Raw genomic sequence first — 13,701 nt, 5'->3', positions numbered from 1 at the left:
TATTGACAAATTGCTATGGATAATGCACGTAAAATATGAACTACAGTTTTTCCCATGTGGAAAATACTAAGCCTTTAATTACTTATATTGATTCTGATAACCTAGCAGCTTTTTTTCACATTCTGAAGTATTATTCCAAGAAAATAACTGAAAATACACCAATTATGAAACTAGGTCTTCTTTAAGATCTATATTTTTATCTTTTGATTGATTATGTGCTGTCAAGTTGGTATTGACTCTTAGCCACCACATAGATAAATGTTCTCCAGGACGACTGTCTCTAACCTGGTCCTTCAGGTCTTCCACAATGCACTGCACCCACTGCTACTGAAATTGAGTTCAACTACCTTGCTGCTGGGTGACCTTTTCTCTTTCCTTTTACCTTTTCCAGCATTATAGACATCTCCAGAGAACTAGCTCTTCGCATAAGGTGTCCAAAGTATGATAATTTGAGCCTGGTCATTTTTGCTTCAAATGAGAAACTCTGGGTTGATCTATTCAATTATCCATTTGCTTGATTTCCTGGCTATCCAATGTATTCTCAGGAATCTTCCTCAATGTCAAAGTTCAAAAGCATCAACACTTTCTATCCTGAATCTTCAAAGTCCAACTTTCACTTTCATAGAGTGTCACAGGAAAAAACAATGCCTGGACAATTCTGATTGTTGTAGGTACAGTGGGGCAAAAGTATTTAGTCAGCCACCAATTGTGCAAGTTCTCCCACTTAAAAAGATGAGAGAGGCCTGTAATTTTCATCATAGGTATACCTCAACTATGAGAGACAAAATGGGAAAAGAAATCCAGAAAATCACATTGTCTGATTTTTAAAGAATTTATTTGCAAATCATGGTGGGAAATAAGTATTTGGTCACCTACAAACAAGCAAGATGTCTGGCTCTCACAGACCTGTAACTACTTCTTTAAGAGGCTCCTCTGTCCTCCACTCGTTACCTGTAGTAATGGCACCTGTTTGACCTTGTTATCAGTATAAAAGACACCTGTCCACAACCTCAAACAGTCACACTCCAAACTCCACTATGGCCAAGACCAAGGAGCTGTCGAAGGACACCAGAAACAAAATTGTAGACCTGCACCAGGCTGGGAAGACTGAATCTGCAATAGGCAAGCAACTGTGGGAGCAATAATTAGACAATGGAAGACATACAAGACCACTGATAATCTCCCTTGATCTGGGGCTCCATGCAAGATCTCACCCCATGGGGTCAAAATGATCACAAGAATGGTGAGCAAAAATCCCATAACCACACGGGGGGACCTAGTGAATGACCTGCAGAGAGCTGGGACCAAAGTAACAAAGGCTACCATCAGTAACACACTATGCCGCCAGGGACTCAAATCCTGCAGTGCCAGACGTGTCCCCCTGCTTAAGCCAGTACATGTCCAGGCCCGTCTGAAGTTTGCTAGAGAGCATTTGGATGATCCAGAAGAGGATTGGGAGAATGTCATATGGTCAGATGAAACCAAAGTAGACTGTTTTGGTCTAAACTCAACTCGTCGTGTTTGGAGGAGAGAGAATGCTGAGTTGCATCCAAAGAACACCATGCCTACTGTGAAGCATGGGGGTGGAAACATCATGCTTTGGGGCTGTTTTTCTGCAAAGGGACTAGGACAACTGATCCGTGTAAAGGAAAGAATGAATGGGGCCATGTATCGTGAGATTTTGAGTGAACACCTCCTTCCATCAGCAAGGGCATTGAAGATGAAACGTGGCTGGGTCTTTCAGCATGACAACGATCCCAAACACACCGCCTGGGCAACGAAGGAGTGGCTTCGTAAGAAGCATTTCAAGGTCCTGGAGTGGCCTAGCCAGTCTCCAGATCTCAACCCCATGGAAAACCTTTGGAGGGAGTTGAAAGTCCGTGTTGCCCAGCGACAGCCCCAAAACATCACTGCTCTAGAGGAGATCTGCATGGAGGAATGGGCCAAAATACCAGCAACAGTGTGTGAAAACCTTGTGAAGACTTACAGAAAATGTTTGACCTCTGTCATTGCCAACAAAGGATATATAACAAAGTATTGAGATGAACTTTTGATATTGACCAAATACTTATTTCCCATCATGATTTGCAAATAAATTCTTTAAAAATCAGACAATGTGATTTTCTGGATTTCTTTTCCCATTTTGTCTCTCATAGTTGAGGTATACCTATGATGAAAATTACAGGCCTCTCTCATCTTTTTAAGTGGGAGAACTTGCACAATTGGTGGCTGACTAAATACTTTTTTGCCCCACTGTATAGACACATCCTGGCATCTAAATATCTTTTCCAAGGCTTTCATTGCTACTCTACCAAGTGTTAGTCTGTGGCATATTTCTTGCCTATTGGCTCCTTTACTGTTGACAGTTGATTCTAAAAGCCAGAAACTATCTACCACTTCAGTATCTTCATTATCAGTTCTAAGGCTGGTTGCTCTACTTGTTGTCATTAGTTTGGTGGTCTTATTTTTATTTACTTGCAGTCCATTTTTTCACCTTATTCCTTGACTTTCATTACTATGGCAGATCATTTCATCTTCAGCTATCAAAATAGTGACATCATAGCACAGATTATTGATGTTTCTTCCTCCAGTTTTTTTTTAAATGCTCATCTTCTTTAAATCCACCTTCTCTTAATATATATTCTGCATATACAATGAATAAATAAGGGGAGTAGACACCCTTTTCTCCTTTGCCAGCCTGGAGCCATTCTGTTTTGCCATGTGGCATTCTGACCCATGTATAGATTTTGCATGAGGACAATGAGATTCTGGTATTCCTATTTTTTTTGCTTTACTGACTACAAATAATCTTGAGGAAATTTGGAAGTGCAAAGGCACTATTATTTGGAAGTGCAAAAGTTATTTAATATATTTATAAACTTTCCTGAGGAGCTTCCAATAAATCAGCATACAATTATTGTTATGTCTATGATACATTATTCCAAAATAAAGTTAAACCACACATAAATATAAAATTTAAAACTAATGAAAACAACCAGAGAGAAAAATAAAACCAAAATAAAACTAATGACAACACAGTTTTAGTGCAAAAATCTAAAATGCACAGATTTTTAAAGATCTGGAAGAATATGATGTTCTTTCCTTGTGATAAAAGGGCTATATAAACAGATTTAAGAAAATCACTGTAAATTATTCAACTTGTTAACCCATTCTCGGATTTGGCATATATGCCAGAAAAAGCCAACAGAATATAATCTTTGGAGTCTGATGCATATATACAGAAAGAAACAAAGTCCTTTGAATTGGGCTCAGAAATGGGATGGAAACCAGTGCAGCTCACAGAAATGCTTGCATAATAGGTTCATAGTTTAGTAGCAGAGTATATGGTTTGAACACATAATTATCTGCTTCAGGCTTTGAACATCTATCCTGCAGGGCAATCTCATTTAAGACTACAGTAAAACTCCATCCAAAATATTCATTTATTTAAAATATCTTGTTGCAGAATAAGCTGTTATGACAGAAACTGTTCTTTTTCTCTGTTGTAGAATATTAAAGAAGGGTGTCTGTGTCTGCACACTTTTTTCCTTGGTAGTCTGCCAGGTACATGGCTGAAGTCACAAAGGCATCTAGAAAAGTCCTAGCTACCCTGAAGCACCTGTAGCCTAGCATGTCTTCCTTTATATGGGACAGAGTTGGAAGGAAAAGTTTTGCTTTGTATTTCTGTATGGGCCACTGGAGGTGCTACTCATGTAAGCAAAAGATCAAGAGATCAAAGACACCAAAGAAAGACACTGATGCAGCAGATCAGCAAAGAAAGAGATATATGCAATAGACAACATCAGCAATAGCAAGCAGAGTCTAGAAGGAAGGATCTGGAGCGACCTTGCTCGTAAAACAACTGAACAGCAGGGGGGGAAGGATCCACATAGGACAGACAGCTTGGGAGCTGTAATGGGGTAGAGGAGCAAAGGAAGTACCACAGTTCCAAGAGGGGTTGGGAAAGAATTATTTTTCCATCTTCTCCCTCCAGTTTACCTTACAAAAGGACAGAATATCAAGTAAAAGTATAGCTAAGCTATCTAGAGAGGGGAATTAATATAAAAAATCCCAGTGATTAGGTTTAGCAATTGTCTATATAAGGAAACAGCTGAAAACAGTTCCAACAATTGAAGCAATTAAGGAACTTCAAGGAAGCTCTGTAAATAAATGCACATTAAATTGTTAATTTAGACTTGTGATTAGGAACTCATATATGCACATACATAGGATAGGTAATGTCACTGCAACTGAACACTAACTAAATAAATTATTCACTGTATTGTTCCTTGTATAATAATACATTTTATTTGGCATCCCAGTTTTCTGCATTGTCCAGAACTGTTTTATCCTTTTCCTACTCTCTCACATATGGTGGTAGCAGTGGAATATGAAATGGATCCAGACATAGTAAGCAGTGGTTAATGTAAAAGAGAAGTAATTTGATGGTATTAATTTAAAAAATTGGCCCTGCCACTCCAAAAATTATTCAAGTAATTAATCTAGCCTTAATAGTATCTGGGACCACACACATGTGCTCATATCTGGGATAGCACAGAAACAAGAAACCACTGAAAAGATGGAAAGCACTAAACTGGTGAGAATCCCTGTTATGGGAGGAATAACTAAAGCTCTTGGGGAAAAATATTAAGTTAATGGGGAAGGAGCAAGAACAGGGCAGACACTGGACAGAAGTTGAGACAAGGCAGACTGGAGCAGGAATAATCAGAAAGGAGGCTGATTTTGAGGAATTGAAAGAAATAATGGTGGAACTGTTATGCTTGTAACAGGAATGGGAGCAAGATCTCCTTCCTTATCTCATAGGTATCAAGGTCTCAAAGGTATTAAAATTCCAAAATTAACAGAAGGGAAAATATAGAAGGGCTTTTGGAATATATGAGAGAGAACAACACTTGCATGGCTTAAGAAAGAATTGGTAGCTGGGTTACCATCCAGCTTTACAAGAAAAGTCTGAAGAGCTTACATAGGTTTACTGTAACAGTCTATAATAAAGCAAAAGAGGCAATATTATACTGATATGATGGAACAAAATATGCATATTGGCAGAGAGTGTCCAAGAAGGAGTCAAGAGAATTGTGGGCTCAACTGGCAGACTTTAGCAGTAAATAGTTGCAATTAAGAAAAATAAGTCCAGATGAAATAGTGAAACAAGCAATGTTAGAACAGTTCCTACCAGTCCAATCAGAACCAGTGCACTTCTGAGTAGAAGAATACCACCTTGGGACAGGTAATCATGCAGCAGAGCAGGCTGAAGATTATTTGGCCACCTACACAACTAAGGCGGCATAGAAAAAATAGCTAGTTATTGGGAAAAGGCCGTGGAAACAAGAAGCCCAAAATAAAGAGGAAGCTGAGGAACTTATGGAGAAAACAATTAGAAGAGACCGCTATTGTAGAAAAGCAGCAGAAAGTCAAGATTGAAATATAAGAGGGTTACACATCTGGCAAGGCATATTTATGGCCTGAACCTCAATGCACAAGAGAGCCTCAGGAAACTTTACTAGCATTTAATCTCAAAAACCTATCAAAGGTAGAAGGAACAGTCCTAGCAAAGGTGAATAGAAGAGATCACTTTGGTCTTCTAGGTACAAGTAGCACCCTAACACTAGCACAGCTTTATCTTATATGAAGCATCCCCAGAATAGGAACACAAGTTTTCATGTGATTTGGGAAAGCATAAAAAGTCCCTTTGGTTATAGCCAGATAAGAACTAAAAGGTATCACAAAAGAAATGTTACTGAAGAGATTTATCTCAATTACTCTGTTATGTAGTAATGGGTTCTAATTTCCCAATATGTCATCAATTAGTTATCAAGCAAGCAAAAGGGGCTAATAGGGAAGCAAACATAGCAGTTGTTAATAACAAAGATCCAAATAAGAAGAACTACAAAAGTAAAATAGAAAGCAAAGGAGAAAAATAAATAACCACTAGTATCAGAACACACAAAGAAAAGGAAAAAAGGCTAAAGATAAAAGAAAGGAATTTGAATTTGTTTTTAAAAAAATGCAAGCACTGGCTAAAGCACTCCATGAACAATCAATTGATTTGTCATAAACATTTTCCATAGATGACTGCTCCAATACCTCAGTGATTACAGTTGATATAGGCTGAAACGGGTTTCCAATTACTAGCTCAGAGTCTACTTCATCCAAAATGCTCCTTCCTTCTTGTTTACTTTCTTCTCTCTCCTTCTGTTCTCTGGTTATTTTTAAAGAAAAAAATAAATATTTTGAATCAACTGAAATTAATTTTTTTAGAATATTATAAATATTGAAAACATTTCATATACAGTCAGGTCCAGAAATATTGGGACATCGACACAATTCTAACATCTTTGGCTCTATACACCACCACAATGGATTCGGAATGAAACAAACACAATGTGCCTTAACTGCAGACTGTCAGCTTTAATTTGAGGGTATGTACATCCAACTCAGGTGAACGGTGTAGGAATTACAACAGTTTGCATATGTGCCTCCCACTTGTTAAGGGACCAAAAGTAATGGGACAAGTGGCTTCTCAGCTGTTCCATGGCCAGGTGTGTGATATTCCCTCAGTACCCCAATTACAATGTGCAGATAAAAGGCCCAGAGTTCATTTCAAGTGTGCTATTTGCATTTGGAATCTGTTGCTGTCAACTCTCAAGATGAGATCCAAAGAGCTGTCACTATCAGTGAAGCAAGCCATCATTAGGCTGAAGAAACAAAACAAACCCATCAGAGAGATAGCAAGAACATTAGGCGTGGCCAAAACAACTGTTTGGAACATTCCCAAAAAGAAGGAATGCACAAGTGAGCTCAGCAACACCAAAAGACCCGGGAGACAACGGAAAACAACTGTGGTGGATGACCGAAGAATCCTTTCCCTGGTGAAGAAAACACCCTTCACAACAGTTGGCCAGATCAAGAACACTCTCCAGGAGGTAGGTGTATGTGTGTGAAAGTCAACAATCAAAAGAAGACTTCACCAGAGTGAATACAGAGGGTTCACCACAAGATGTAAACCATTGGTGAGCCTCAAAAACAGGAAGGCCAGATTAGAGTTTGCCAAACGACATCTAAAAAAGCCTTCACAGTTCTGGAACAACATCCTATGGACAGATGAGACCAAGATCAACTTGTACCAGAGTGATGGAAGAGAATAGTATGGAGAAGGAAAGGAACTGCTCATGATCCTAAGCATACCACCTCATCAGTGAAGCATGGTGGTGGTAGTGTCATGGCGTGGACATGTATGGCTGCCAATGGAACTGGTTCTCTTGTATTTATTGATGATGTGACTGCTGACAAAAGCAGCAGGATGAATTCTGCAGTGTTTCAGGCAATATTATCTGCTCACATTCAGCCAAATGCTGCAGAACTCATTGGACGGCGCTTCACAGTACAGATGGACAATGACACAAAGCATACTGCAAAAGCAACCAAAGAGTTTTTGAAGGGACAGAAGTGGAATGTTATGCAATGGCCAAGTCAATCACCTGACCTGAATCCCATTGAGCATGCATTTCACTTGCTGAAGACAAAACTGAAGGGAAAATGCCCCAAGAACAAGCAGGAACTGAAGACAGTTGCAGTAGAGGCCTGGCAGAGCATCACCAGGGATGAAACCCAGCGTCTGGTGATGTCTATGCGTTCCAGGCTTCAGGCTGTGATTGACTGCAACGGATTTGCAACCAAGTATTAAAAAGGGAAAGTTTGATTTATGATTATTATTCTGTCCCATTACTTTTGGTCCCTTAACAAGTGGGAGGCACATATGCAAACTGTTGTAATTCCTACACCGTTCACCTGAGTTGGATGTACATACCCTCAAATTAAAGCTGACAGTCTGCAGTTAAAGCATATTGTGTTTGTTTCATTCCAAATCCATTGTGGTGGTGTATAGAGCCAAAGATGTTAGAATTGTGTCGATGTCCCAATATTTCTGGATCTGACTGTACATTATATTAAAATGCTGGCAAGTGTTATTGGTGAAATTATAAAGGATGGGTGTGAAACTGAAAGAACTGCATCTTGAAGTCAATCAATGTGAAATCTGGCCTACAATTCCTCTATTAGATAACCTGGATTGCATTAATTTACTGAAGTGTACATTCTGTTCCGCCGTTAAAGCAAAGGGCTAAAATCAAAACTGAACTCAATAGAAAGAAATGGTTATATACCAAATAGATTTCCTATACACAGATCATAAAAATATGCATTACTTGGCCTGATTGACTTGAATTTGTACTTCATAATGACTTTTTAAATATATTATGTGAACTGTATGACTGCAAAGATGGATATAGCAAGGAATTACAAATTCTACGTATTTTGTGAATTTAAACTAAATAATAAAAATAATTTCAGGTAACAAGCTGTTGAAGTTATTGAGTGTTCTTTTCAGGAATAAGGCATATACTATTCCCAACATAATTTATTCTGTATGCTGGCTAACAGCTTATCCCTCAAACCTATGTTTTTTTCTAGTCAGCTAAAAAGTTACTTTAACATACCGAAGAGTCACCAAGAAATCCCTATTTTGAGAGAAATGATAGCGCTGTGTAAAACAGCTATGCACATTCTATTTATCTGAGAGATGAAACTGGTCCAATTTCCCATTCTGAGATTTTGAGCCATTTTATCTGTGCTTGTTTGGTCAGGACTGAAAGCCAAAAAGGGACTGAATGCAGAACTTAAGAAAGGGTAGGAATTCAATACAGCATTTTATTTATTCTACAAGGATTTCTTTCTTGGCATATATTCCTACACAATCTATTGATTTAAATCTCCATAAAACAGCTTAGCAGTAGAAACTGGCCCCATTGAGACTGGAGTAGCACTGTATATTAGACGTGTATTGCTAACGGCCATTATTCAACTTACTGGACATTTTGCCTACTTGGATGTGGACAACTGTCAGCTGAAATGTCTTTTCAGGATCTGCTCCTAGATAGAGAACTAGTATTTTCTATGTGCTGCTTCCTTTGCAAAAGAAACCAAATTAGCTTGGCATTAATCTACCCAATCCTATTCCTAGTGCAATTTAGACATAACAGAGCTGCATCCTCCCCTCTCTCACCTTTTTGGTTCAGCTACAGTTATCTGTAAAAGCAAGCATACATTTTACAATGGTTAATGAAAATAGCTCCTTTCTTGTGATCACCCTACAAATAACCATTAGCAGGATATTCACTATTATGGCTATTGATACAGCCCCTTGATTAAGTGAGCTGTAATGTCAGAGAGTACCTGCTTTTTGCTAGCTGAGTACATCAGACCAATTCATTCTGTAACCCACCTTGCTGATGACAAATCATATAACTTGTTTCTCCAGAATTCATGTCTTGTAGGAAACAAGTAGACTATCAGCTTTTTGTCCCTCAAGATTATGTTTGAAGTGTATTCTTAGAGATCTGCACACATCTAGTATGAGCCAGTTTACTCTCTAAGATGGGAAGAATCTAGGCTGAAACAGAGGATTATCTTCTTATGCTTGATGGAATTTAGAACTGACCCTAAGCATGAAGCATGAAACTTATCTTAGAACCACACTTTTTTGATGGAATATACTTTCTAGTTGAGTTTAGGACTACAAAAAAGCTGTCTTGCAGGTGAGGATGTTAATGGGATCTGCCTGATGGGTTCAAAAGGAGTCATCGTTAAGTCCTTAAGAACCAATGACAGGCCCCATGAATGGCATTGAAGGTAGGGAGGAGTGGTTTGCTCGTCTGAGGAAGCAACACAGGAGAAGGGAGCCTAAAGTGGTTGCTTGTCTACGCAACATATATTAGCAAGTGGTGTTTCTCCAGGCCTGTTTTTAGAAACCCTCAAAACTTCTGTGTCCCTGCTGGTAGACAAATTTTTGCCTTTTGTACTATCATTCAGAGGCACACCAAGTCAACTGGGAAGTCTTGGAGGTGGTTCAGCCTCTTGAAACCCAAATGGTTTCTAGAGACTTGAGAGGCCAGAGCACAGAATATATTCCATTAAATGTTCAGGTGCATTGTTGTAGTCTGTCTAGGTCCAGGTTTAAAGTCAGGATGTCCAGGCATTTCTCAGGTGCTCCTCAGTCATCTCTATGAAGGAATAAAACTAAAATTTTCTGGCCAGTATGGGCAATTAGAATCACCCTTGCCTTGAGCAGCTTCACCCTGTGTACCACTGTGGGTAGTGCTGAATGCCATAGGAATACAAAGAGAGGTCCTTCTAGCCACAGAACTACCAGGCCATCAATCTTCTTTATTTTGTTCTTTGGAATTGGGAAAAGCAGTGCTTCATTTCACAGTTGTCAACTGTTGTGAACAGGTCAACTGAAGGGTCCCAAATTTGTTGAGACCTTGTGGAAAATCTCCTGCTGTAGATCCATTCTTCCTGTAACAAGCACTGGCAACTTAACAGGCAGCTGTGATGTTCAATGACCCCTTTATAAAATCTGCTGATATAGAGGGAAGGTATTTCTCCTCTCTCATCATTAGACCTTTTTGTGAAGGCCCTTTGATTTGGCCTGTTTAAATTTATATTCATCCATTCACAATATTTTTAAACCATCCCAAAAATACCCAAAATAAACAAAGAACATAAAACACAAGAAAAATAAAATAGAAACAAATTATTAACAGAAAAAGTTTTAAGTCTTTCTTCTAGCTAGAAGTGGTAGACTTAGCCTTTTTTTTTTTTTTTTTTGCTCCATCTTCAGTGACCAAGAAAAAATATATTTTAAATAGTGAAAAACAAGTGTTTTTGTCAGATGTTGAACATATAGATGGTAGGTTGCTTTTTTCCTTGGCTATAATTCAAATAACATTGTAACGAATTCTGCATGGTCTCTGAGAATCTGGGACATATCACTCAAAATTAGCATAAAATGGGAAAATGCTTTTGAAATTAATGAAGGTTCATGAACTAGCTGTACTATAGGGAAAGTGCATTTTTCTGTTCCTTCGGTATGAAGTTCTAACTGCCTTTTTTAAGTCTTTCATAGCATCTAAAGCAACCTTCCCCAACCTGGCACTCTCCAAATATGTTGGCCTTTAACACCCATAATCCCTAACAAATTACCATACTGCCTATTAATATTTTTGACTATGTCATATCATGTCTGATATGAAAACACAATTACTGACTGAGCATATTACATTTTAGATCTGCTATATCCTTGCCTTATCTATATGGTACCTTGAAATCTAATATGTAAGGTACTATAAAAATGTTTCAAAGTAAATAAATAAAAATTAAAACTGATAATGTTTTACTATACCTTTCTTTCCTTATCTTCCTCACTCGTTCTGCTCGCTCTCGTTTTTCTTGTTCTTCAATGGCTTTTTGTTCTGTGATGTCTTTCTGAATTCTTTCATGTAATGCATCAAAATCTTTAGCTATAGTGTGTAATAGCCAAAGTAATCCTTTCTTTATCGATTTGTCAATTTTTCTTCCATAGCCCACAATAGCGGAACAAGGCTCCTATAAGCAAAGAAAAAAATCAGCTCTATCCTCATATTGTTACAGTAATAAGAAATTGAACAATTAGATATTAACTCACTGACAATTTCTGAAAATGACTGTGTAGCACACTTGTCAATGATAACTTGTTCATATTTTGGCCCACCCAATTATTCCACCTCAACTCTTAAAACACAGCTCTAATCCAGAGGGATATAGATTCAGGTTTGCCTATATGATCTAAAAATTACTTTTCAAAAACTGATGGTGCACCCAATAAATTCCCACAAAAGCTCTTGCAATTCTAGGTTTTTAAGACAAGAATGCTTAAATAAAGATTTAGTTTTCCAAGAACGAAGCAAATGTTCTGCCACAAACATACAGCCTGCAGTAGTCCAGCTGTGAAACCTTCTTCTTTTCTTACTCTATTCTATTTCATTTCTACATTCATTTAGAACGTTCCTTTTGACTATTTCATTATCTTTTTCTTGGCCCATTCCTACAGACATTTAGCATTCTGTATCCACTGAACTATCTAGAGTATCTGTTTTTTGTCTCCATAAGTCTCTGCCACACCTTCATTAAAAAAAAAATCTATAAATCTTTGTCTATTTATTGTGTTTATATATTGCCAGATTCAACAAAAATGCCATGATGGCAGTTTACAACATAAAAACAGAAAATCTTAGTGTATTCTTGAGCACTGTGATGCTTCCTTGTTTTTGAGCAGCATTCTTTCTGTCACTATAACTCACTTAATTTTACTATTAGTCTAAGTGAATAAAAAGTATATTCTAGAACTTAAATGAATATTTTAAATTACATAAATAAACGGAATAATGAGCAAATTATATTATCACTTATTCAACTGGATGTATCTATAAACCCCAAATCTGTAATATGCATACTTCGAAAATAAACACAATCTGTAATTTATTTGCTTGTTATTTATTCATTCATTAAATTTATCAGTCACTTCAACTGCTGAAGCAGCTCTAGTTATTACTTCCATTTATATGCCGCTCCATTTTCAGAAACCCTGACAGCTTAAATGTATTAACATAATATTAAAAGCAAACCAATTAATACAATTATATTCTATCAATCCAATGCACCACTATTCAGGGGTAGTATAAGTGACATCTGCGTCTCTCAAGAAAAATACCACGAGGAGCAGTTTAAGACAAACCAATCCTAGTTCAAGGGATACGTGGGAGGGCTTGCACTGGTAAGTTCATTTGTGCCTGGCAGCCCTACACCTATGTTTTCAGCACAAGTGTAATGACATTCTAGGCTTATGGGAAACATTCACATAGAGAATGTTGGCATGACTGTCAAGAATAATCTTGCTTCCCGTTAATGTGTGACAGTAGTTCATTGTATTAATGAATGATGGAAAATATAACTGCTAACTGAAACTTACATTTCCATAGCATGTTGTTGTTATGGTCTTTCAAGTCAATCTTGGTGCCAGGTGACCACATGGACAGGCCAATACAGTTTTTTTGACAACATTATAGGAAGTTATGGTTCCGTAACAGAGCAGACAATTAAAACAAAAGCTGAACTGATTAGCCTTCTCAGTTTAGGAACCAACAAGATAGATAGTAGCACCTGAGTATTATGTTTCATCAGGAAATTAAATGCTTTAGAAAAAATAAACTTGCAACATTCTAGGATAAAAAGACTGATATTACATTAAGCACTTTTCTGAAAAATGACATTCTGAAATCAGCTTATCATCTGGGTAATAAACAACCAAATCATCTTTCTCATGGCCATCAGTGATCAGAAATAAAGTGGCATGTGGTATAGAGAAGAATAAAGTAATAGGATTACATAATTTTATTTCAAAATTCTGCCAAGCAATATGTCTGAAGAAATTAATCTTATTTAAAATGCACTTACAATCTGACAGAGGCATTTGTGCTCATTGACAAGCTTTTCAAGAGATAAATATTCAATCACATCTGCTTCTGCCAAGGCACCTTCTTTGTCTTGTTTATTTGCTAATCTAAGGGGGGAAAAAACCATCAAATAAAAAGATATAGCAGTGCTACCTACTGTGGCTAAAAGTCAACACAAATCAATATGGATAAGCAGAATCTATACAAATAACAGAAGAGACACAAAATATTGTTCTATAGCCAAACATAAACATTGCTGTTGCCTATTTATTAACAGTTTCTTCTCAGTGGAATAAATATAAATGGTTAATTTATTTTCTCATTACTCTTAAATGTCAGAAAGCCTATGTCT

The 13,701-nt window shown here is 37.4% G+C and overlaps 1 protein-coding gene across 3 annotated transcripts in view; it reads right to left on the bottom strand.

Moving 5' to 3' along the window:
- Window positions 1–13,701, bottom strand: part of ARL13B (ARF like GTPase 13B) — a 54,502-nt gene that overhangs the window by 14,330 nt on the left and 26,471 nt on the right. For all 3 annotated transcript variants that reach the window (XM_025163913.2, XM_007423926.3, XM_088144519.1), the window contains exons 5-7: window positions 13,351–13,456; window positions 11,261–11,463; window positions 6,106–6,220 (exon numbers count right to left, since the gene is read on the bottom strand). In XM_025163913.2, coding sequence (XP_025019681.1) covers window positions 6,106–6,220; window positions 11,261–11,463; window positions 13,351–13,456 — 424 coding nt within the window. The remainder of the gene's footprint in view (window positions 1–6,105; window positions 6,221–11,260; window positions 11,464–13,350; window positions 13,457–13,701) is intronic.

The sequence above is a fragment of the Python bivittatus genome, unplaced genomic scaffold (assembly GCF_059951505.1).
Source record: "Python bivittatus isolate LINGU-HERP-01145 unplaced genomic scaffold, Pbiv_v1 ctg000350_np1212, whole genome shotgun sequence".
In the NCBI taxonomy this organism is placed as follows: domain Eukaryota; kingdom Metazoa; phylum Chordata; class Lepidosauria; order Squamata; family Pythonidae; genus Python; species Python bivittatus.
This window is presented reverse-complemented; position numbering and strand designations above follow the sequence as displayed.